This window comes from Danio rerio, chromosome 21 (genome assembly GCF_049306965.1).
Source record: "Danio rerio strain Tuebingen ecotype United States chromosome 21, GRCz12tu, whole genome shotgun sequence".
Lineage (NCBI taxonomy): Eukaryota > Metazoa > Chordata > Actinopteri > Cypriniformes > Danionidae > Danio > Danio rerio.
The window spans coordinates 43,531,020-43,555,440 of NC_133196.1; the positions used below are offsets into that span (position 1 = coordinate 43,531,020).

The 24,421-nt window shown below is 38.6% G+C and overlaps 4 protein-coding genes across 4 annotated transcripts; all 4 read left to right on the top strand.

Moving 5' to 3' along the window:
• Positions 1–101: 101 nt before the first annotated feature.
• or70a8 (odorant receptor, family 70, subfamily A, member 8) lies at positions 102–1,579 on the top strand. The gene is made up of 2 exons (NM_001035262.2): positions 102–130; positions 384–1,579. The coding sequence occupies exon 2, from the start codon at positions 406–408 to the stop codon at positions 1,345–1,347; it is 942 nt and encodes a 313-aa protein (NP_001030339.2). The 5' UTR covers positions 102–130; positions 384–405; the 3' UTR covers positions 1,348–1,579.
• A 6,822-nt stretch (positions 1,580–8,401) lies between these two features.
• Positions 8,402–11,006, top strand: or21.49 (odorant receptor 21.49). The gene is made up of 2 exons (XM_017353067.3): positions 8,402–8,424; positions 8,675–11,006. Exon 2 carries the CDS (start codon positions 8,697–8,699, stop codon positions 9,636–9,638), a length of 942 nt encoding a protein of 313 aa, XP_017208556.1. The 5' UTR covers positions 8,402–8,424; positions 8,675–8,696; the 3' UTR covers positions 9,639–11,006.
• An 858-nt stretch (positions 11,007–11,864) lies between these two features.
• Positions 11,865–13,978, top strand: or70c1 (odorant receptor, family 70, subfamily C, member 1). Its single transcript, NM_001040298.2, has 2 exons — positions 11,865–11,984; positions 12,766–13,978. Exon 2 carries the CDS (start codon positions 12,786–12,788, stop codon positions 13,731–13,733), a length of 948 nt encoding a protein of 315 aa, NP_001035388.1. The 5' UTR covers positions 11,865–11,984; positions 12,766–12,785; the 3' UTR covers positions 13,734–13,978.
• A 4,991-nt stretch (positions 13,979–18,969) lies between these two features.
• On the top strand, positions 18,970–19,911 carry or70a15 (odorant receptor, family 70, subfamily A, member 15). Its single transcript, NM_001128405.1, has one exon. The coding sequence runs from the start codon at positions 18,970–18,972 to the stop codon at positions 19,909–19,911; it is 942 nt and encodes a 313-aa protein (NP_001121877.1).
• Positions 19,912–24,421: the final 4,510 nt, after the last annotated feature.

A 24,421-nucleotide genomic window follows, 5' to 3' on the forward strand; every position in this document is an offset into this window, starting at 1 on the left:
TTACTGCTCATAGCAACAAACGCTATACAGTGTTTTCCCTTGTGAGATGATGACTGTGTTACAGAATTCTTTATATAAACCACACATCAAAACATCTGATCATTATACGGAAGACTTTACGTAGTGTTCGGCAAGTGGCTCCTATTTCATTTATGATATGGACTTGAATAGTTATAGAGTAACTAGAGAGCTAATTCGCCTCATCTGTAAAGACCAATTTTATAAAACTTTTGTGTTAAGCAATATACTGTTTTTCTTTTCTATCTTTTTACTTCATTCTACTGTACAGGTCTAGGTTCAGTAATAATGAGTGAATCAGTGATAATGTATGATGGTGTGTTGATGATAACATGTAAATAACAACTATACAATTCTTTTTACAGCAAGCTCCTGTGTGCAGTGCTCATGGACAATCTGACATTCACAAACAGCATTCTCCTCGTGGAGGGGCTGAAAGTCACACCTCAGTCATCTCAGCCTGTTTTCATCATGTTTCTCTTGGCTTATATCTTTGCAATGGTATCAAACATAGGACTCATATTTCTCATTTCAACAGAAAAGAATCTGCACGATCCTATGCATTTTTTGTTCTGTAACTTGCCACTGAATGATATAATGGGGACCACCGTCATTATGCCACGTTTACTTCAGGATATCTTAACTGAAGCCTCAGAGCGTTACATATCTTATGCAGAATGTGCTATTCAAGCTTATTTTGTCCATGTATTTACAGCAGCATGTCACTATGTGCTGATGATCATGGCCTTTGACAGATATGTTGCTATATGTAATCCTTTGAGATATACAGCAATAATGACCAATAAAATGGTTATTGGACTCTCAGCACTTGCTTGGGGCTTGGCCATTATTTTCGTGACAATTATGGTAGGACTCTCTTTGCGCCTGTCTCGTTGTAGGTATAAAATTGAAAATCCTTTCTGTGACAATGCTTCATTGTTTAAACTGTCCTGTGAAAATGTGTCTGTTAATAATGTGTTTGGACTTGTTTACACTGTGATTGTACTCAGTCTGTCAGCATTATCTATATTTGTAACGTATGTCAAAATTGCTACTGTATGTGTAACCAGCAAGAACAAAGCACTCAACAGCAAAGCCATAAAGACCTGCAGCACTCATTTAGCTGTTTACTTAATCATGTTTGTAACTGGAGCCGTTTTTATTTTCCTTCATCGCTTTCCTGAATACTCTGACAACAGGAAACTAGCTAGTATAATGTTTCACATTGTACCACCAGGATTGAATCCCTTAGTATATGGTTTGCAAACCAAAGAGATTAGACAGAAGGTTGTAAAACTCTGGTGCAGAAAGAAGTCAATGATAACATAGTAGCACAGTTAAAAACAATGTATTTTATAAATGTGAAATTTTACACAAATATTTCCCTAAGATGAACTGTAGCACTCCAACAGTACAAAGTTTGTTCTGTACTCATGCTATTTTCAGTATTTATCAGATATTTATTTGTGTGGGAGTTGTTTACGTCAAATATAAACTATTTTAAAAATAAGTTGTATACACATATTATCTGCAAAAGAAAATAAATTACAAAAAAAAAAAAGAATTTTAGTTTTGACTCACTACAAGCTAAAAATAAAAATGTAAAACAGTAAAAACATAAGTGAACAAACAGACACAATAATGGACAAAAATTATGTTACTCATTATTGTCACATACAATAATAGAATACAGAGCAACAGGGAAAGAGGACAAAAAGGTTTGTGTCACAGTCTTTGTATGTGCAAATTCATGCAATGTCTGCTCAAAGTTTGTAGAAACATGGGATATTTTCCTGCTTCACCTTAAAATATAATTGTATACAGTTTAGATATAGTTAGTTTGTTGAGATCCCTTTTTTATAAAAAAAAAAAAAAATGCCTAAATCATTAAACCATGCCATAGTACTACATCCTCATCAATTAAGCTCTAAATTACAAATCGAGAACTACAATAACAAGCTGTGCCACCCAGCACTAGAGAGAGATTTTACAGAGATAAGAAGGAACTTCTGGAAATTCAGAGGACAGGGAGCTATCCAGAAGTCTTCCTTGCAATACGCCAGCTATTGCTAAAATGGAAGATCCACCTTGTGCCTGCTTGAGACTCCATTAATCACTATTTTACAGTACTTGCAAGGACTTTTTTAGGCCATTACAGATTTAAATAGGCAGACACACTGAGAAGACATGGGGATCCTCTTTCAATGCCATAGTACAAGGTGTGTATGTGTACGCCAATCTTGCCACTTCAATTGATACAGACTTATTCATGATGGCATGGATCCTGTAGAGGTAGAGGATCAATTTTGGCCAAGCTTCATTCAAGTTTCACTTCACTTGAAATGAAGGTCCTCCTCAGAAAACAATGTAATGGTCAAAGACTCAACCGCAATAAACAGAGTAGTAAACATATGGACTAATATGCGCAGCATATTTTGGAGTTGCAGTAATAAGAATTTACACCCAGTAAGCTTTCTTGATGATCAATCACTAAAGAGAGGAGAATCAAGTGTTTGGAGGGAGAAAAGTTATGACAATTCATGAGTCATTCATATTCATGGGACACTGAAATAATGTAAATTAGCATTGCAGTATTTATAAAGGACTCCTTGGTTTAGCATGTGATTGGATTACTTTATTAGTGTGTTGCCGCTAGTATGTTTATCAACTTGAGCAGCAATAGCGATTACATGTCATCAAGATCATCTTCTGCATCCTTGCATTTACTGTTACTCTTAATGATGCAGTTGTCACAGAAGGGCAATGAGACTAGAGCTGTGTGTATGAATAACAGTTTATTGAAGAATGTGAACAGGAATGATGGGAACAGGTAGTCTTTGTCTTGGTAGAATGATCAGTGGAGGACAAGATGATGGAATGGAACTGAAGACTGTCAATCTGATAGACTGACAGACACTAGAGATAAATTGGAAACAGACAAGTAAGTATAACAAATCGTATAAGGATTCACTGATCATGAGGATTTTGTCCTTCTTCAACCAGAAGAGGAGGAGAAGGTTATTCTGCAGGACAAGTTTTTGTCAAGAGCGGAGGGTAGAAGGGTTTTAGTGGGGACACATGAAAGGATGGGTGAATCTTGTTTTTGGGGAAGTTGCAGAAGTTGATATTTTAATTATTGGAAAGGGACCATCGAACCAGCAATTCAGCTTTTTTACATGGCTGCCGGAGATGCATATCTAGGGCCAGACAGGATCTGCAGACATTTTTAGCTACTTCTGTGGACAATTTTGAGAAAAAAAAAAATGCGGATTTATGTGGAATTATTTTGGGACTATCATAACTAATAATTTAATATATGATACCAAAATTAATAGCTTTTTAAACTTTAATTTTTACGATGCAAATCCATCTAGATCCACTTATTGGCAAACAAAGCAAGTCTATCATGTAATATATCAATTTAAAGACAGAAAATATTACTTTATAAACTGCATTGTAAATAAATCAAATTACCATTTTCATATTAGTCAGTATTAATACTGAAGTTAATTTAAAAACAGAATAAATATAAATTTACACACATATACAAAAGTAAAGAAATAGAATCAATGTAGGGGCAAAAATCTGCAGATTCCGTGTGGGCCAACACATATTACAAGTAGAAACTCAGTATCTCTGGCTGACCTCAGTTGAGAGTATCAGCGCGGCATTGGTAGGCGTAGTTCTTGTGTCTACGCACAGCCCTCTGGAGATAGAGGTGTTGGGCTCCAGACTTCCTTGCTTTCTCCGAACCAGTAGTCAATGGCCGGGAAGTCAGATGGTTCACCTGACCATGGAAACAGGGAGGCTAGAAACTGAGTATGCACTTGAAGGGCATGAGTCCAATGGCAGTATGGTATGGGGAGATTTGCGCATACTCAGCCCAGCCAAGGAACTGGATCTAAGAAAAGAAATCCGATAAATCAATTTACTGCTTCGCAAAACTCCACAACCTTACTCCTACACTCCACACTATACTGTGCGCTCTCTGCCCTTTTTATAGCATGAGAGACATGCCCAGAGAACGCTTGTGCTAAAAAAAGGTTTACATGCAGGTCTGGTGCAGGCCAGTGACAACCTCCTTTTCACATTCTTCTATGTACTTCTCCATGGCCTTACATTTGGGAATAGATAGGGGGTAGACATTTCCATGGGGACACCCTCAATCAGGTCAATGGCACAGTCCCATGGCCTGTGAGGGGAAAGCTGGGTGACTGTTTTGGGGCAGAAATTGTCTTTGAATTCTTGATAGCAATGAGGAATCTTCTCAGAGCACTGATCAACAAAACTTTCTATAGAAGTAGTAAAAACAGACATGGATCTATTAGCTTTCTTAACAAAGCATTCAGGAATACACTCACCCAGAAACAATAAGTCGATATCCTCTTCATGGTTACCATGGCAAGCCATATCCTCTTTATCCTCTTCAATAGCCCAACCCATAGATGAACAGAATCCACTATTTTGTTGGTGTAATGACAATTTAAGGGCTTTCTCATGATGGACTGTAAATTATAGCTTTTTTCTGTGGATAGGGTCTTACAGTAGAGCTGATGGCACAGGGTACTGGAGATAAAACTGCCAGCTGAACCGGAGTCAATGAGTGTGACCACTGGAAGAAAGATGTTAGGTGCATTAAGTGTCACAACAGTGGTGAGAGGTAGAATGTTTTCTTGCATAGCATGCATAGCATTGCACCCATTGTGGGGCGTGGTGGACATATGGAGCATGATACTCAGAAATCCCCCACTCTTTCACATTATATACACCAATTCAGCTAACGAAGCCGCTCTGCTTCCGTGACTATGTTTACATGGAAACCAATTCAATTTTTATGTGATTAAGACAATACTCTGACCATGTAAACAGTGATTTTTGATTAATTTAATCAGATTAAGGTCATAATCGAACTAAAGAGAAATCGAATTAAGACATGTGGAGTATACCGATTTTGGTTGCATTATTGAAGCGTAGTACAGACATGTAAACACCTTAATTGAACTATTACCGTCATGTTACGTTTTGCAACAGGACAGTCCACACACACATACACACACAGACAGTGGTTTGACACTGTTTGCACCTACCCAGTCAGTGCAGACCACAGACACCTGCATCTAGTTTTTTTTTTCTTCCATTCAGCATGCGGTATAAATCTGTATGAAGGCGTGCATAAAATGTTTGTGAATGAAAGTGAAAGTGCCAAACTTGTTGAGCAGTGCCAAACGGTCGACAAATTAACAATGAAACGGTAAACAGCTTTATGGATTGTGTTATTGTTCCCTTTTGCATCTACACGGTTTCAGCCCAGCACAGCGCCTTTCCTAAAAGCAGATATATCATGAAAGTGATCTTGAACCTGCTGCACTCCACCGTAAGGCATGAGTATGGCGCTGGCCAAACCATGGGACTGTCATTGACCTGCGGAGATGAAGTCATGTGGAGTGCAGAAGTGCTGGGTTTGAGTGAGTCCACAAGCATCTGAAATGAGTCCTAAAATGAAATGAGTCCGGCTTTCTATAGAGGAACAAGGCCAGAGCTGTGAATATGAATAGCAGTTTATTGAAAAATATTAACAGGAATGATGTGAACAGGTAGTATTTATCTTGGTAGGATGAGCAGTGGACCAGTTAATTTAATGGTACCGGAGACTGATGATAGAAACTGAACACGAAGGATATCGGGAAACCCACAGCCAGGAGGAAATCACACCAGAAAGGAGAGAACCAGCCACTGGAGATAAATTGGAAACAGACAGGTAAGTATAATTAATCCTAATAGGATTCACCGACCATGAGAATTTCACACATACGAGGAATTTGTTTTCGTGACAGAGCTTCTACAGTGAAACAGAATTACAGAGACAGGACAAAAAACAGATAATATATATATATATATATATATATATATATATATATATATATATATATATATTTATATATATATATATATATATATATATATATATAGCAATAAGTATTGAATGTAGCAGTAAGTAGTGAATGCCGAAATATACAAATAGACAATTGCATGTAGAGCTATATTACTATATACAGTATGATGTTATATCTGTTATGTGCAATATGGCATGTAATCTGTGTTGTTAAATAAGTGTATATGTGTATAGAAGTGTATGACAAGTAGTTTGTTCTACAATTATTATTATCAAGTGTTCATAAGATGGATTGCCTGAGGGAAGAAACTGTTTCTGTGTCGGGCTGTTCTGGTGCGCAGTGCTAAGTAGCGTTGACCAGAAGGGAACAGTTCAAAGAGGCAGTGTGCTGGATGTGAGAGGTCCAGAGTGATTTTGGCAACCTCTTCTGCTTGCTCTGGATAAGTGCAGTTCTTGGATAGTAAGGAGGGTTGTACTAATGATTCGCTCAGCAGTCCGAACTATTCGACATAGTCTTTGGAAATCGGATTTGGTAGCTGAGCTATACCAGACAGTTATCGATGTGCAGATGACTGATTCAATAATGGAGGTGTACAACTGTTTTAACAGCTGACAAAGAAAGTACATCCTCTGTTGAGCTTTTTTGACAACGGAGTCAATGTGAGTGTCCCACTTCAGGTCCTGAAATATGGTGGTGTCCAGGTTTATTTCTCTAGCAACGAGGTCGGACACAGAGTGAGGGACGGTGAGGGGATTTATGGAGCTGGAGTGATTTGCAAGTGGTTGAGTTGTGAGAAATCAGGTGAGGGCGATCTTGACTGTGACCGAGGTGTTTCAGCGAGTGTGAATAGAAAGAACCTGCTTTTACATACAGTACATAGTACTGTGATAAAGTATCAAATACTTGAGAAAAGTTTTTGATTGATTATGATTCTATCTTGCTGATAATAAGTTACTTTATTACTGTCTACTATTCAATTCAATTCAATTCACCTTTATTTGTATAGTGCTTTTACAGTGAAGATTGTGTCAAAGCAGCTTCACATAAAAGATCATAATAAATTGGTACTGTTCAGTTTTTTCAGTTCAGTTTTTGGTGTTTAAGTTCAGTTCAGTTTAGCTCAGTTCAGTATGGTTTAGTAATCACTACTGAGAGTCCAAACACTGAAGAGCAAATTCATCTATGCATAGCTCTACCGATCCCAAAACATGCAAGCCAGTGGCGACATCGGCGAAGGAAAAAAAAACTTCACCAATTGGCGAAAGTGAAGAACAAAAAAAAAAAAACCTTGAGAGAAACCAGACTCAGTTGGGCACGACCATTTCAATTTCTCCGTTCGCCAAACGTCTTTTGCAGAGCTGCAGTCTCAGCACCAGAGGTTGGAAGCTGGACCTCATCGAAGACTCGTCTGTCCTTGGAGCGTCACAGGAATCAGTCTCATGCTCTTCACTCCTCCATGACCACCACAGCAGCTGCTCAGGATACGGCCTGGTCCAGGATATGGAAACCTTGGGATCATCTCGTCGCTGGTCTTGGATCGAATTAGTGACTCTGCATAGTCAGAGGGCCTCGGGATGAGTCTCCCCAGGTGGAAATGGAGAATAAAGAGAATAATTAGTGTAGCTGCTGTTATTAGTGTATTTAAACAAGATGCAGAAACCGGTGTGGAGTACATTCATGTATCATTCCGCTAAGTGATGCACTGGGTGTATGGTTTACTAAACAGATAGGTCTTTAATCTAGTTTTGAATTAGGAGAGTGTTTCTGAGCCTCGGACGTTATCAGGAAGGCTATTCCATAGTTTAGGAGTCATAAATGAGAAGGCTCGACCCTCTTTACTCGACTTTGTTATTCTAGGTATTACCAGAAGCCCTGAGTTTTAAGATGTTAAAGAGCGAGTTGGATTGTTGCAAGACAGAAGGTTGGTTAGATAAACAGGAGCTAGATTATTTATAGCTTTACATGTAAAAAGCAATATTTTAAATTCAATTCGAAACTTAACAAGCAGCCAGTATAAGGAGGATAAAATTGGGGTGATATGATCATATTTTCTAGACCTGGTCAGAACTCTGGCAGCTGCATTTTGTACTAGCTGACGTTTGTTAATAGAGGATGCTGATGAGCCAGCAAACAGTGCATTAAAGTAGCCAGAGTATTTAATTTACACATATTTAATTTCTTGATTTAAAAAATTATCTGGCAAAATTGTAAATATATTTTACAAATATATATATATATATATATATATATATATATATATATATATATATATATATATATATATATATATATATATATATATATATATTTATTTATTTATTTATTTATATTTAATTACTAGTGGATTGCAGTTTTTGCCACAAAAAAACATTGAGTAGGCGTATACTGCTCATAGCAACAAACGCTATACAGTGTTTTCCCTTGTGAGATGATGACAGTGTCATAGAATTCTTTATATAAACCACACTTCAAAACATCTGATCATTATACAGAGGACTTTATGTAGTGTTCGGCAAGTGGCTGCTATTACATTTAAAATATAGACTTGAATAGTTATAGAGTTGGGTGCTAATTCGCCTCATCTGTAAAGACCAATTTTATAAAAGTTTTATAATAAGCAATATACTGTTTTTCTTTTCTATCTTTTTTACTTCATTCTACTGTACAGGCCTAGATTCAGTAATAATGAGTAAATCAGTGATAATGTATGATGATGTGTAGATGATAACATGTAAATAACAACTATGCAATTCTTTTTACAGCAAGCTCCGGTGTGCAGTGCTCATGGACAATCTGACATTCACAAACAGCATTCTCCTCGTTGAGGGACTGAAAGTCACACCTCAGTCATCTCAGTCTGTTTTCATCATGTTTCTCTTGGCTTATATCTTTGCAATGGTATCAAACATAGGACTTATATTTCTCATTTCAACAGAAAAGAATCTGCACGATCCTATGCATTTTTTGTTCTGTAACTTGCCACTGAATGATATAATGGGGACCACCGTCATTATGCCACGTTTACTTCAGGATATTTTAACTGAACCCTCAGAGCGTTACATATCTTATGCAGAATGTGCTATTCAAGCTTATTTTGTGCATATATTTGCAGCAGGATGTCACTATGTGCTGATGATCATGGCCTTTGACAGATATGTTGCTATATGTAAACCTCTGAGATATACAGCAATAATGACCAATAAAATGGTTATTGCACTCTCAGCACTTGCTTGGGGCTTGGCCTTTCTTTTCGTGACAATTATGGTAGGACTCTCTTTGCGCCTGTCTCGTTGTAGGTATAAAATTGAAAATCCTTTCTGTGACAATGCTTCATTGTTTAAACTGTCCTGTGAAAATGTGTCTGTTAATAATGTGTTCGGACTTGTTTATACTGTGGTTGCACTCAGTCTGTCAGCATTATCTATATTTGTAACGTATGTCAAAATTGCTACTGTATGTATAACCAGCAAGAACAAAGCACTCAACAGCAAAGCCATAAAGACCTGCAGCACTCATTTAGCTGTTTACTTAATCATGTTTCTTACTGGAGCCGTTTTTATTTTCCTTCATCGTTTTCCTGAATACTCTGACAACAGGAAACTAGCTAGTATAATGTTTCACATTGTACCACCAGGTTTGAATCCCTTAGTATATGGTTTGCAAACCAAAGAGATTAGAGAAAAGGTTGTGAAACTCTGGTGTAGAAAGAAGATAATGATAACATAGTAACATAGTAAATAACATAGTATTTTACAAATGTGAAATTTTAAATATTTACCCTTAGATAAACTGTGGCACTCCAACAGTACAAACTTTGTTCTGTACTCATTTATTTTCAGTAATTATCAGATTTTTTTTGTGTGGGAGTTGTTTGCGTCATATATAAAGTAATTTAAATCTAAGTTGTATACACATTACCTGGAAAAGAGAAAATAAATGACGAGAAAAGAGAATATTAGTTTTGACTCACTACAAGCAAAAAAGAAAAAAAGCTGTCATTTAAATCAAGTGAAAAAACAACACAATGGGCTACAGTAATGTGACGTACAATAATGGGTTACAGAGCAACAAGAAAAAAATACAAAAAAGGCTTGCATCACAGTTTTTGTATTTGCAAATACATGCAATGTCTGCTCAAAGATCTCTTCCTGCTTCACATTGAAAATATAATTGTATACAGTTTAGACATAATTGGTTTGCTGAGATCACTTTTTATTTTAAAAAAGAAAACAAAAAATTGCATATAACTAAAAAAGTTGTATTTTCGGCTATGTCATATTCCTGATATATTTCTGACTTTATTTACATAGTTCAGACCAAAAGTTTAAAGGAAGTAAATAATTAGAAAAAAATATGTTGTCAGTTTGCATCACTTTTTTCTTTGTAAAAGTCCTGAATAGGAAGGGGCAGGAGTAGGGTGGGACTCCACTTCTGGGCCAGCTTCCAGAGTTTCCTTTGCCCCCCACTGACTCTTTTGCACCCCCAATACACCCCCCACTCTCCTCTAACTTAAACTCCTTGCAATAACTCCACTGTTTAACATTTGCACATTTAAAAATTTCCACATTCACTGCACCACATTGAACTGTTTACTTATTGAACTGTACATAATCACTGCATATGGACATTTGTAATTATGTACACACCCACTATACACTTGTAACATACATTTGTAATCATGCTTATTTATCTGCATACTACTGATTATTAATAGCAACCTGTACATATATTCATATATTGTAACATATACACTTGTAATCATGTTTATCTATCCCTGTACATATATTCATATATTGTAACATATACACTTGTAATCATGTTTATTTATCTGCACACTACTGATTATTAATAGCAACCTGCACAAATATTCATATATTGTAAATCTGCTCATAGCTTATCCAACCTGTATATAATGTTCATAGTACATCCATCTGTAAATATCACCATAGTTTTTCTATAACTGCACTTGCTGCTATTGCACTGCTGGTTAGACCTAAACTGCATTTTGTTGCATTGTACTTGTACATGTGTAATGACAATAAAGTTGAATCTAATCTAATCTAATCTAATCTAATCTAATCTAATCTAATATACAAAAACAGTTGGCAAGGTGTATTGTTTTCAGTCCTTAAATCGCTCTCCCTCTGTATTACATCACATGTAAGCTCATAGGATGTATAGATCTGCCATGAATGCTTAGAATAATTTAATAAGGTCCCGGAGTTGATTGATTGTTAAAAGGGAGAGGGTGATCCGGGCTTCTTTAAAAAAAAATCGAACAGCAACCAATAGCTGCAACAATTGCTTTATGTTCAGGCAGTTGTTTCAGCCGACAATAATATTCCAGTGGAGGTACATGTGACGTATCGATTTCATAAGTCCCTATTAAAGCATAGATTAAATAATACATGTTGTAGTAATAATAATGACTAGAACCTAAAGTTCTTGACGGACTTGATGTTGGCTTGAGAGAGCCAGCGTGATGGTGCTGGGACTCTAAGGCAGTTCCCTGGTAAAAAATGTAGCTTAAACCAGCCTAAGCTGGTTGGCTGGTTTAAGTTGGCTGACCAGCCTGGTTTTAGAAGGGGTTTGGCCATTCCCAGGCTGGTTTCCAGCCTTTCCAGCCTGATCTTAGCTGGACAGGCTGTAAAATGACCAGCTAAAACTCAACTTACACCAGCCTGGTCAAGCTGGTTTTAGCTGGTCATCTCCCAACCTGACCAGCTAAGACCAGGCTGGAAATAGCTGGAATTCAGCCTGAAAATGGCCAAAACCACTGACAGCTATAAACAAAGAATCAGGACCCCTACAGGAAAGCAAACACAACTACCACAATTATGATAGACTGTAAGCATGGCGCCAAGCTCTATCTGCATTCCCCTCTTGAGTGATGATGTCATGTTCAAGCCATATTCACTATATAATGGAAAAGGCAAGTCAAAGATTTTTCAGTTGTATCTGAAATACAGAATGCTAATGGAACTGATGGCTACACAACATTAGCCAGCTCGAATTGTGTGATGCAACTACTTGTTGCTTGATCTTGGAAATAACGGAAAACATTTGGTGTAGGTATGAACTGTTTTTAGATAAACAAACCTTGTACAGATTGAGTTTTCATGTTACTATATGTTCTGAAAATAGTTCAGATTGATTGCAAAGTCTTAGCAGAGAGCAGTGTTTCTTATCTATAGCAGTGTTTCTCAACTGGTGGGTGGTGACTCAAAAGTGGGTCCCGGGATTATTTTCAGTGGGTCGCAGAGTGTGTGGTCAAAAAAAATATTAAATGTTTAATTTTTAATTTAATTTGCTTATACAAGTCTTTTATTTTGAAATGCGCGAGCGACAACTGTATCGTTTGACATGTGAATTTCTTTTAATTATAGCAAAAAAATATGTCAAAGCGCAAGTACGACCCCGAATATGTAAAGTATGGATTTACATATATTGATGACAAAAAAGGCTTAAAACCTCAGTGTGTGATATGTAGTGATGTGCGCTCACAAGAGCACTTTTAGAAACCAAACATTTTTGTTTTTACTTTGTAATATTTCGATAATTTGAGACATTTTGTTAAATGACAGCAATGAAAATTGTTTATTTGTAAGTCTTGGTGATTTTGTTATGATTTATCTGTCACTACTTGTGTATGTTAACAAATAAATACAAATTAATTATAATTCCTAAAGTTATATCATTAGTTCCTAAAAATTTGGGTCGTGGGTTGATGACCATGTAAAAATGTGGGTCCCATGGCCAAACCAGTTGAGAACCCCTGATCTATACTATATGCAGTGTAATATATTTAAATATGACAAAATAGTAACAAGTCTGTTCATTATTGTTTTATCAGATTTTTTTGAAGAACAACTAATGGATAACTTGACAATCACAAACAGAATTCTCCTCATAGAGGGACTGAAAGTTACACAACATTCTTCTTATCCTGTTTTTATCCTGCTTCTTTTGGTATATCTCTTTATAATGGGATGCAATATTGGTCTTGTAATTGTGATATTAACTGAGAAGAATCTGCATCATCCTATGCATTTTCTGTTTTTTAACCTACCACTGAATGATATAATAGGGAGCACTGTCATTATGCCACGCTTACTGCAGGATATTTTAAGGGAAGCCTCAGAGCGATACATGACATATGTGGAGTGTGTTGTTCAAGCTTATTTTGTACATATATTTGCAGCAGCAAGCCACTATGTGCTGTTGATTATGGCCTTCGACAGATATATGGCTATATGTAATCCACTGCGATACACAGCTATAATGACCAATAAAATGGTGGTCAAGCTATCAGCATTGGCCTGGGGGTGGTCAGTAATTTCAGTGACAATTCTGATATCACTGACTTTACGCCTGTCTCGTTGCAGATCTAACATTGAAAACCCTTTTTGTGACAATGCCTCTCTTTTTAAACTGTCCTGTGAAGACGTTGTTGTTAATAATGTGTATGGAATATGTACTACAATTCTTGTCTCTGTCTTCTCACTTGGATCTGTATTCATAACATATGCAAAGATTGCTACCGTATGCATAACCAGCAAAAACAAGTCATTCAATCGAAAAGCCATACAAACATGCGGCACACACATAGCTGTTTATTTAATCATGTTTGTTTCTTCTGTCATTATGGTTTTTTTGCATCGATCTCCCCCTCAATATTCTGACAGCAGAAAGCTAGCTAGTATAATGTTTCATATTGTACCACCAGGACTAAATCCTTTAGTGTATGGTTTACAGACTAAAGAAATAAGACAAAAGACTGTTAAATTTTGCCGTAGCACAAAAAGGTTAATGTCAAATTAACAGAAACAGAAAATAATGATTCAGCACAGATCACATTCTTTTCTAATTAATATTTGTTAAACAAAACTGTTTAAATAAATAGTCTATAACATGTATTATATTTATTTTAAAAAATGCTGTGTTAGTCTGACAATGTTGGGTGCATGTCTTTTTTTGTTTTGCTTTTTGTGAAAATTTCACCCTACACCAATAAAAATGTGTTTATTAAATTATGATTAAACTAATATCTAAATGTTTGTCTGAAATAATGGTCTCTAGTCTATATTAATTCATGCTACAATGTTAAAGCACTGATTGATTGATCATACAGTAACCTACAGGTGTAAGCTTCCAGTACACCATCAAATACAAACTGTCAGTATTAGCAGTCACAGTCTCTGGAAGACAATATTAAGGCTGTTTCACGTTGGAAGTGGCAAGCTGTGGAATCTGCACCATGGAAAAATAATTTTATAGTCATTTACAATCTATATAAAATGTAAGAAATGTTGTTCTTGTATTACTGTGTTATTCATCATATGAACATGACTAGAATAGTTTTCATGGTAAGTAAAACTATAATACTGCATGCAGGAGTCGGGGAAAAAGCTATGTGAGCTATCTGAAGCGAATATGAAAACATACAGTAGAGATCACAATTACAAAACAACATAGCTTTGCTAAGTTGTAAGGTCACCTTTATTAACTCTAGAGCTGTCATGGAGTACATTTTGTCTGTCACTATTTTTAAAATGCACATATATTTACAGACTTTTGATAAAACAATCAAAAATAATTGCATATAAAATGTACATATATTTATAGACTTTTGATAAAACAATCAAAAATAATTGCATAATAATTGACTTCTAATACTTTAGTTCCATTTACAACTGACACATGTTAAAAATTGTTTGGATAAAATTTACACCTATAAGTTCCAGCACAGGTGAAATATAATGGCTGTATTTATAGACTACTTGTTTTTGAACTTGCTCAGCAATGACTTTCATTTACTGAATTAGTGGTTATAATAAATAAATAAAGTCATACTGAGCAAAAGAAGGCGATTTGTAGAGGTGTTAGAACCACAGAATGCCATGACTGATATTGAGTCTTATGTGAGCATCGACTGTGACCTCATGATCCCATACATGTTGTTTGGTATGCATGAGGTTCCCCAAGCCTCCAGCCATGCGTTCTCCTGAATGGAGAACAGGACCCAGGCCACACAGGGAACAGGACCCAGCCCACCCTGATTAGTAATAGAGTACGTATGGGACATGAGGGAGAAGATTGACAGAGTGATGCCTTTAGTCCGCCAACACCTCTTTGAAACCCAGCATGTCTAGAAAAGACTCTTTGACTGGCCCGCTTAACCCTGCGAGTTCCATCCCATCGACAAGGTAATGGCACTGGTCCCCGCCACAACTTCAAAGTTTTTGGCCACCTGGAAGGCGTCCTTACTTGATTATCGAGTGGGTCAGGCTGGTGAATTAGTGAGCGTGTCAGCTGGGACGGAGAAGAAGAGAGGAACAGCTGTACCATATTAACATCCTGAAACAGTGGGTCCCACAACCCGAATAACTGACTGATTTTGCGGACGAAGGCTGACCCATCATCCACATGGGAGAACAGCTGTCCCTCTTCCAGAAGCAAGAACTACAATCCCTGGTCAGTCAGTTCAAGGATGTGTTCAGTGAGAAACCTGGGCAGACATCCGTTATCAATCATGACATTGCAACATCATCTGGAGTCATCGTTCGTCAGAGGCCCGATTGGGTACCAGAAGCTCACCAGCTGACTATAGAGGAATTAGGGATCATCAAGCAATTTCATAGCCCGTTGTCCAGCCCAGTTGTGATAGTACCAAAACCGGATGGCACTCCCCACTTCTGTAAGGACATCAGGAACTTCAATGAAACATCCAGTTTCGAGGGGTACCCAATACCTCGAGTGGATGAACTCCTGGATCGACACGGTAGTGCCAGATTCATCTCAACGCTCAACCACACAAAAGGATACTGGCAGGTACCCCCCACACAAGCAAAAGAGAAGACTGCATTTACCACTCCTGGGCCCACTGGCACTACCGGGTCCTTACCTTCAGGCTGCATGGGGCTCCAGCCACATTCCAGAGGCTGATGGACATTTTGTTAAAACCTCACTAAACAAACGCAGCCGCCTACCTGGTTATCCACTTGAGGTGTTGTAAGGAACACCTTACTCATTTGTGTAGGGTGCTCCTTGAACTCCAGCGGGCTAGACTTTCAGCCAACCCCAACAAATGTCATCTCTGGTTCGACTACATTCGAGGGCTGATCCAGCCACAACAGTCAAAAGTTGAAGCCATCCAGAATACTCTCCAACCCACCACATAATCCCAGGTGCATGCCTTTACCAATTTCTCATCCATAGCCAGCCCGCTAACAGACCTGACACAGAAAGAGCAGCCAGAGAAAAATCCATGGAGCCCAGCAGCAGAACAGGCATTCCTGAGAGTGAATAAGGCCCGACTTCTTCCCAGGTACTGCATGCACCTGATTTTGGCTTCCCTTTCATCCTCCAGACCAACGGTTTCAACTCCGGACTGGGTGCCGTGTTATTACAACTCCATGAGAGAAAGGAGCACCCAGTCTCATACGGGATTTAAAAGCTGTTCCCTGCAAAGACGAAATACGTGGCTGTAGAGAAGGAGAGCCTGGCTATAAAGTGGGCAGTCCAGGAGCTGAAATACCTCCTATGTCTCCTAGTATGATCCTTCACCCTGGTGAATGGCAGCAGCAAAAGACACTAATGCCCATGTCACCAGGTGGTTCCTCCAGGTGGACTTCCAATTTAAAGTCCAGCATTGAGCCGGTGCCGCCCACGGGAACGCCGACAGCCTTTTAAGAATTTGGTCTGGATGGGCAAGTCTGTCTAGTATGATCTTTCCGATGGCCAATCAAGAATTTGGTCTGGATGGGCAAGTTTGTCTAGTATGATCTTTCCCCACCCTTCCATAACATCTCCCCTCTCTCATAATAGAATGGCGGTTTGATCAAGAATTACTACACTGTCTCTACTGCTGGATGGGGCGGATGTTCACGGAAAGAGGTTATATGAGCAGAACAGGGTCAGAACAGGGTCAGAGTTCATGCGAGTCGTGAACTTACACAGAAGCAGCTTGAGCTGCTATGAACGGGTTCTCGTTACCGTAGTGATGTAACAGCAGACAGGAGCAAGCTTTACCTGGTAGTTCTTCCAAAAGCAATGTCCGACAGGTGTGTTGTAAAGACGGGAAGCATGCAACGCAAAGTTTGTGCATAGATAATCCTTGTGAAGCCAAAGCGAAAAGCCACGAAAGTTCACATCATCGAAGTTTTATAGTGGGCAGAGTTTAGGCCAGCCCAGTCTGTGATTGTCCAATGACCTTGGCTACTGAGCGAGACCATGCCTCTCTTTTCCCTGGTTTGTTTACACCCAGGGAGTGACCCTTACTGTAACCCTCAGATCTGCCCGAGTGCTAACCGTTATTGCGGGGGACAACAGGGGTGGTTTGTGCTTTTGCAAGAGCCAGCCGCGATCTTACCTGCGCAACAGACATGCCATCACAGTGATGGCATGTGTTGCCATCGAGCACCGCATTAACATGCTGAACCCTCAGACATGCAATGCAGTGCTCGTGCCCAACATCCATAGACAGAGAACCACCGCATCCAGAAACGCACGGTCGGAACTACATCTTTTAAAAAGAAAGTGCACGACCATGTTGCTCTTTTAGGAAACTTGTCCTTATACAAACCACTGTAGAAAGATCAGACTCAGAGAATACCCAGGCAAGGGAGAAAGCCCAGCTCGACCGTCTGTCGCTGCATATCACACACTCAATCAGCCAGCTTTTTCGTTTTCTGTCTTCTCTTCCTTGAAGCTTAAAGGAACCCTTACGAAGATTCTCTCAGAAGCGTAAAAGGCTCTGAAAGTGAAAAGGTGCACAGTTAGCATCTTTATACAATATTGATTGTCATTACTGTCAGTGGGTGAGGCAGTGGCGCAGTAGGTAGTGCTGTCGCCTCACAGCAAGAAGGTCACTGGGTCGCAGGTTCGAACCTTGGCTCAGTTGGTGTTTCTGTGTGGAGTTTGCATGTTCTCCCTACCTTCGCGTGGGTTTCCTCCGGGTGCTTCGGTTTACCCCACAGTCCAAAAACATGCGGTACAGGTGAATTGGGTAGGCTAAATTGTCCATAGTGTATAAGTGTGTGTGTGTGTGAATGATTCCCAGAGATGGGTTGCGGCTGGAAGGGCATCTGCTGCGTAAAAACTTGCTGGATAAATTGGTGGTTCATTCCGCTGTGGTGACCCTGGAATAATAAAGGGACTAAGCTGACAAGAAAATTAATGAATGAATTACTGTCAGTTGTGCATGCTGCGCCGCCAATTTCATTAGCCCATTTAATTACTCTTTCAGATGATTGGCTTCTCACAAAATGCCCATGGTGGAATTTTCCACATAGCATTGAACTTTCCCTCCTCCTGGGAAGGAATGTGAATAAACAGCTATAATGTTGTCACACTTGTTTTCTATGACACTTTTTACAAAGCAGCCAGGTATAGCATTTCTTCTTGCTTCTGATTAACCTCCTGGAACAGAAAAATCATAAGAAGAAACCACACAACTTGCAGATAGGCCTCCACTATCTGAATCATGATGTCATAATTTATTCCTTCACACTTTGATGCGATACTGAATTTTGTCCGAATGCTATTACTGAGTCACATAGAATGAACTACTTTCATTGTGACACATTTAGTGCAGGATATTTTAAGAAAAAACTCATAGTGATGTATGACATAAGTGTGTTAGTAACCCCTCTTGGGTGATGACAGCACAGCAAACACTCATATAATAAAAGGAAAGAGCAGGCAAAGATTTCTTCGAAGAAGAGCCGGTGGATAATTTTTCCACAGGTAATTACAGTAACAACCAACATTCATAGGTTTAACTTATGATTTATAATAAATATCTTTTTTTATTTACCAATATGCATCGTATATTTAATTTAAATGAAACTATGGCAGACGTAATCAGAAAATGTAATCAGAATTGACATACATAAGAAATATTTAGGCTGGGTTTAAACTGCATAGAACACAAATACTTGTCGAAATAATCTATGTATATTCCTAATAATGCAATACAATTTTTCTATGTGTTTTTGTTATTGACTGTTTGAAGTGTCTTGTTGTTACTGTTTACAGATTTTACATAGAGCAACTAATGGACAACCTGACATTCACAAATGACTTTCTCCTCGTGGAGGGATTGAAAGTTACATATCCATCTTCCTATCCTATTTTTATCCTGCTTTTCTTGTTTTATATCTTTGCTATGGGATGTAACATTGGACTAATAATTTTGATAGCAACTGAGAAGAAGCTACATCATCCTATGCATTTTCTCTTCTGTAATCTGCCAGTGAATGATATAATAGGCACCACTGTCATTTTGCCGCGTTTAATTTGTGACATTTTTAAGCAGACCTCGGAGCGCTCTATGACATATGTCGAGTGTGTTGTTCAAGCATATTTTGTGCACATATTTACAACAGCAAGCCACACTGCCCTAGTAACCATGGCCTATGACAGACAAGTGGCTATATGCAATCCATTACTGTACACAGCTGTAATGACAGATAAAATGGTGGTTAAATTGTCAGCAACGGCCTGGACACTACCGATAATTGTGGTGGCAGTTATGATAGGTCTCACTGTACGGTTGTCTCGCTGCAGATCTAAAATCGAAAACCCTTTCTGTGACAACGCCTCACTTTACAAGTTGTCATGTGAAAATGTTGCCATTAATAACATTTTTGGAATAGTTTATTCTGTGGCAGCCCTCATAATATCAGTAGCATTGATGGTTATAGCATATGCTAGGATTGTTACTGCTTGTATAATCAGTAAAAGCAAAGCACTCAACAGCAAAGCCATCAAAACATGTAGCAGTCACATAGCTGTATATTTAATAATGTTTGTTTCTTGTGCCATCATGATTTTTTTCCATCGTTTTCCTGAGTATTCTGAAAACAGGAAACTAGCTAGTATAATGTTTCATATCGTACCGCCAGGGCTAAATCCTATTGTGTATGGCTTACAAACCAAAGAGATAAGACAAATAATTGTTAAACGCTGGTGGAAAAATGCAGTTGACAAATTGTGACTTACTATAATTGTGCTTCAAAAAAAACTTCAAAATATAAGCTGAACATTTTTACAGTATATGTACTTTGTACACCTTCCACTGTGGTTTTAATTATTTTGATTATAATGTCCATTTGGTTGCTTAATAAAAATTATATTTTACATAATCATTTTCATGTGCTTGTCAATTTGAAACATTGACAACCGGTAAGAGTCAGATAGTTTAATGCTTTTTAAACTTTTAATATTCTGTTATAATTTAAAATAGAGCTCTATTCTTTAATAATAAAAGGATGATGTCAATGAATACTTTGTCTAGCGCATAACACTGCCTGCATTTTTCCCAGTGCATCCTTCTGTACTCACTTCCTGATCAAATTTGGGGTTGCATGGCGGCTCAGTTCTTCAGCAGGTTCAAGTTCCAATTGGGCCAGGAATTTGCAAATTATATGCTTTGCCTCTGCTAAATGCTTTGCTTTATGTGTTTTGTCTATGTAGAAGTTTCACAAAAAAAAATCTATAAACATATTTAGAATACTGACAACATTAATGTAATCAGTGTCTTCAAAATTCACAATAGGATAAAGGTTATTATTTTTATTTTGATGGTCCCATTAACAAATTTGGGAGATGTTACATTGGAATTTAACTACGAGCCAACTAATACTCATTGAAGACTGTAAGTTTGAGGTTAGGATTAATGTAAGTTGGGGTTAATGTCTGTTGGTTTTCACTAATAAGAATTAGTTGGCATGTAGTTGCAATGCAATGTACAGTCAACGAAATGTGCAAAAGGAAGCATAAAAATAAAGTAATAGTAAACAAAGTTGCAAATTAAGCAGATGAGAGTCATTGATGCACAAAACATCATATGGGAGGAATGGAAATGCTATGTGACATTGACACATTCGAGGACATCACCAGAAGATAATAATTCCGAAGAATAAAGGTTATTGCACACTGAATCCATAAATTTTGCATGTTAAAAAATAAATTCAATCTCACATTGTGTCAATCATATTGACACACAAACTCTGAAACTTTCGTCCGTCAAGGAAAAGGGCTTAGAGTGGTGTTTTGACAGATTAGAACCAACGTATGAGCAAAACACTAAATATAGAATGCCATTATTTGAGCTATAGAACTTTATGACAAACACAGACATAAAGTAAAGACAATGTGGCAGACTGTTGAAAACCCCTATGCTGTATTCAGTAACTGGTGTACCTCGACCCTGCTGCTGTTTGGTGTGTGTGTGTGTGTGTGTGTGTGTGTGTGTGTGTGTGTGTGTGTGTGTGTGTGTGTGTGTGTGTGTGTGTGTGTGTGTGTGTGTGTGTGTGTGTTTGTGTGTGTGTGTTTGGTCTGTTGCTTAGACACCTCAACTCGGCCACCATCTATTATAATGCCTATACTGCCAGTCTCTGTTAAGGATTTGTTTACGTACGTGAATGTGTAAAGTTTCATTAGCAATGTATCAAAATTCTACTGATTTCCTGAAATAAACTTTGCATTTCGGGATAATCCAGCGCAGCTCTTTGATAACAAGCAAAACTCTCCTTTTTCTAATGCAGTATTGGATGTGCGCAATATGTAGCATATTCCTCTTTCTTTTTCTACTTTAGAGAAGATAAGAGAATAAAGTATCACAGCTTAAACTGCTTTTTTCTGTTTTTTTGTTTTTTTTCCGTAATGCAATTAAAGCATTGGACTCAGTGTGCAAGGTTTGTTTACGTGACAATTTTTGTTGTTTTATGAAAACAAAAAAAAGCGCATACAAAAATTTCAGACTTCAGAAAAGACCTTAAGAAAATGGGCCAATAAATGCCTATAAATTGGCAGCACGCACCTCTCGCCGCTGACAGCAATATTAATTATCTGAGTATAAAGCTGCCAGCTGCGGAAATCGATTCCAACTGTGAAATGCATGCCTTGTAGAGGGTGCTCTAGCCTGAGTGATGGTGTTAACCACCGCAACCAGTAGGTCACCTAAGTCCTCCACGTTCCATCTTGGGACCACACTTGGAGGTTCCAAAGATTGGGGCATGGGTGCCAGATAGTGCCCTGTCTCTAAGAAAGAAGGTCCTTTCTCAAAGGGATATGCGAGGGAGGGGCCATTGCAGGGAGAGTTTAGAAATCCAAGTCCCGTTGGACAAAACTTGCTCCTTGTCCTACTTGACCTTGCACAGTTACGATGAGGTACATACTGATTGAGCCCCTCAATCAGTATCTATACGTTTTCTGTCCTTAAGGCAGCTCTGCTGATCGTGTTGGTATAAGGAGGATTAGGATTCCAGTGGCATTTTTGCTTAGCAAATTGTGCCAGTAATTCGGACTGACCTATTCTCATGTTTAACTGAGACCTCAGTTCACCTTGTACCAAGGCTCCTACCGCCCCCTTTTAATATTAGGTGGTGAGCCTGCAAGCGCTGCCTGCAGAGGGGGCAAACCCAGCCTTTCATCTCTATGTCCGCGCACTGTGCTTAATGTGAAACAAGAGCATACATCTTTAAGCAGTTCTTTTCTGTTGTGATCAGTAGAAGGGAAGTGCTTTGTCAAAGTAGAGGTTGGTCCAATTTTTAGTTTATGGTATCACCCTCGCTTCATGTGCCAGAGCGAGCTGTGTACCCCGGGAGAGGGAGCACACTTATATAATAATAATAACAATAATAATCTAAAAAGTGGTGCCTCTGTTTCAGCGTGAATATGCAGCGCCTCTTAACAGATTATGTAGAGCTGCGGGCACCTAACACATACTCGAGATTATATCCTCGGGTGGAGTCAGTTTCGATTACTGGTTACCCCCGTAATTAAGTTCGGTGTCAATAAATGTTTGCTCCCTAACATGCTTGCTTCCAGGCTCCCTAACCCGGAGATGCATGCACATTCTCTATTTTACTAGTAAGTTTCCCTTTTTAGATGAACCCTAGAGAATTCCTCCGAGGCCCCCAGCACCTGACTCAGCGGAGGAGTCCCATCTGGTTTACCCGCATACTGAGGTTCGGTGCGAGCTATGTGCATTCCTCTGTTTTGGTGTTGCTATATGCATTATTTACCACTGTTTGTTCCCGCTTTTCACGCGGACCCGTGTCTTCCTTTACCCCTAACCAGCTTATCATATGTAGCACTCTCCCTCATTAGGGCTTGTCCATATGCTCTATTACCATCAAGTCTCCCCTCATGGTAGCAGGTGGTCTCTGCAGCATCCTCCCCCCTTCGGGGACTGGCATGATTCCCAACATACTGTTGTATTTCTAAAATCCGTAGTCTATATTAGCTAGGTAAAATCATATTTATGACACATTTATTATCTAAATTCTTATCATTCCCATGTAATGGTAATATTTTGGGCCTAGGGGACGTTGAAAGGTTGCACTTTTGGTGATGTCACTTCGCTCACGCTACGCTTGGCAAACTGCACATCAGGAGCATGATAGGCTTAGCTTTCCCGAATAGAGACGTGTGTCTTCACTGCCACAGCACCTGAGTCTCCAGCTAGGAGATGAGTGATTGGCTCTTCAGCAGGCAAAATTCTAGTGAGCTGACTCCAGCAGCTGACTGATATAGAGTTGATAGCTGATTAGGATCAGCTGTGGAGCCAGGCTCCGCCAATTCAATTGGCAATTTCAAGAGTTCACACTTAGATATTGCTTGACAACTGTTAGTAGGTTTGGCATCCTGTCCAGGGAGAGAACCCTGAGCTCGGAGATAGTTGAGCCCAGGTCCATAGAGCATGTGAGGGGAGTACGAGATCAGGTGGTCCTCGAGAGCTCCCCTTTTGTAAAGGAGTAAAGGAGGAGAAAGGGGGTGGATGGGGGGTTTCTTCGGAAAACGAAGATAAAGGAGTAATATCTAGCTAGGCTATTTATAGTAAGTTAGGACAGATCTGATTGGCTAACTAATGAGTGTAGATAGGCGACCAGCTGCAGTCAATTATATCACATGCTCCTCTCGAAATTAGTTTAAAAACTTCACTTATTGGCCCATTTCTTAATCTTCAGAGTGATTGGTCGTCTAACGCTCTCCCAAATGTCTGTTCATTACAGACACACATCTCTGTTCTCTATTCAGGGAACATACGTTACAGACTTAACCAGAATGATAATGGGTGAAGCATTAGTCTTGGAAATCTTTTCACCTCAATTTAAATTTTAAACTTGAGGATAGGATAAGAGGAGATTCCTTGTTATTTTACAGTCTTCTCAGATGAAGTTGTAGAGTGGGTTATATAGTTATCTTTATGCATACTCCTGAAGTGTGTTTTGGATGAAAAATAGGATAACTTATAATCAAAAAAGAGGCTGACCAAGATGTATATAAAGTTATATTTTTTGTATTTAATATATTTGAAAACACATGCAGGAATCAAATATTAACATCTGCATAAACAGATGAGTCTTATGAAGTTTATTGGCACCTTTCCCTTTTAAAAAAATCACAGTACACATGTCTGTTGCCTCATTACTTACTTTTTCTTCAGCTTCCCTGATCTCTAAAAGGTCACCACAGCAAAATAAACTGCTAATTACCAT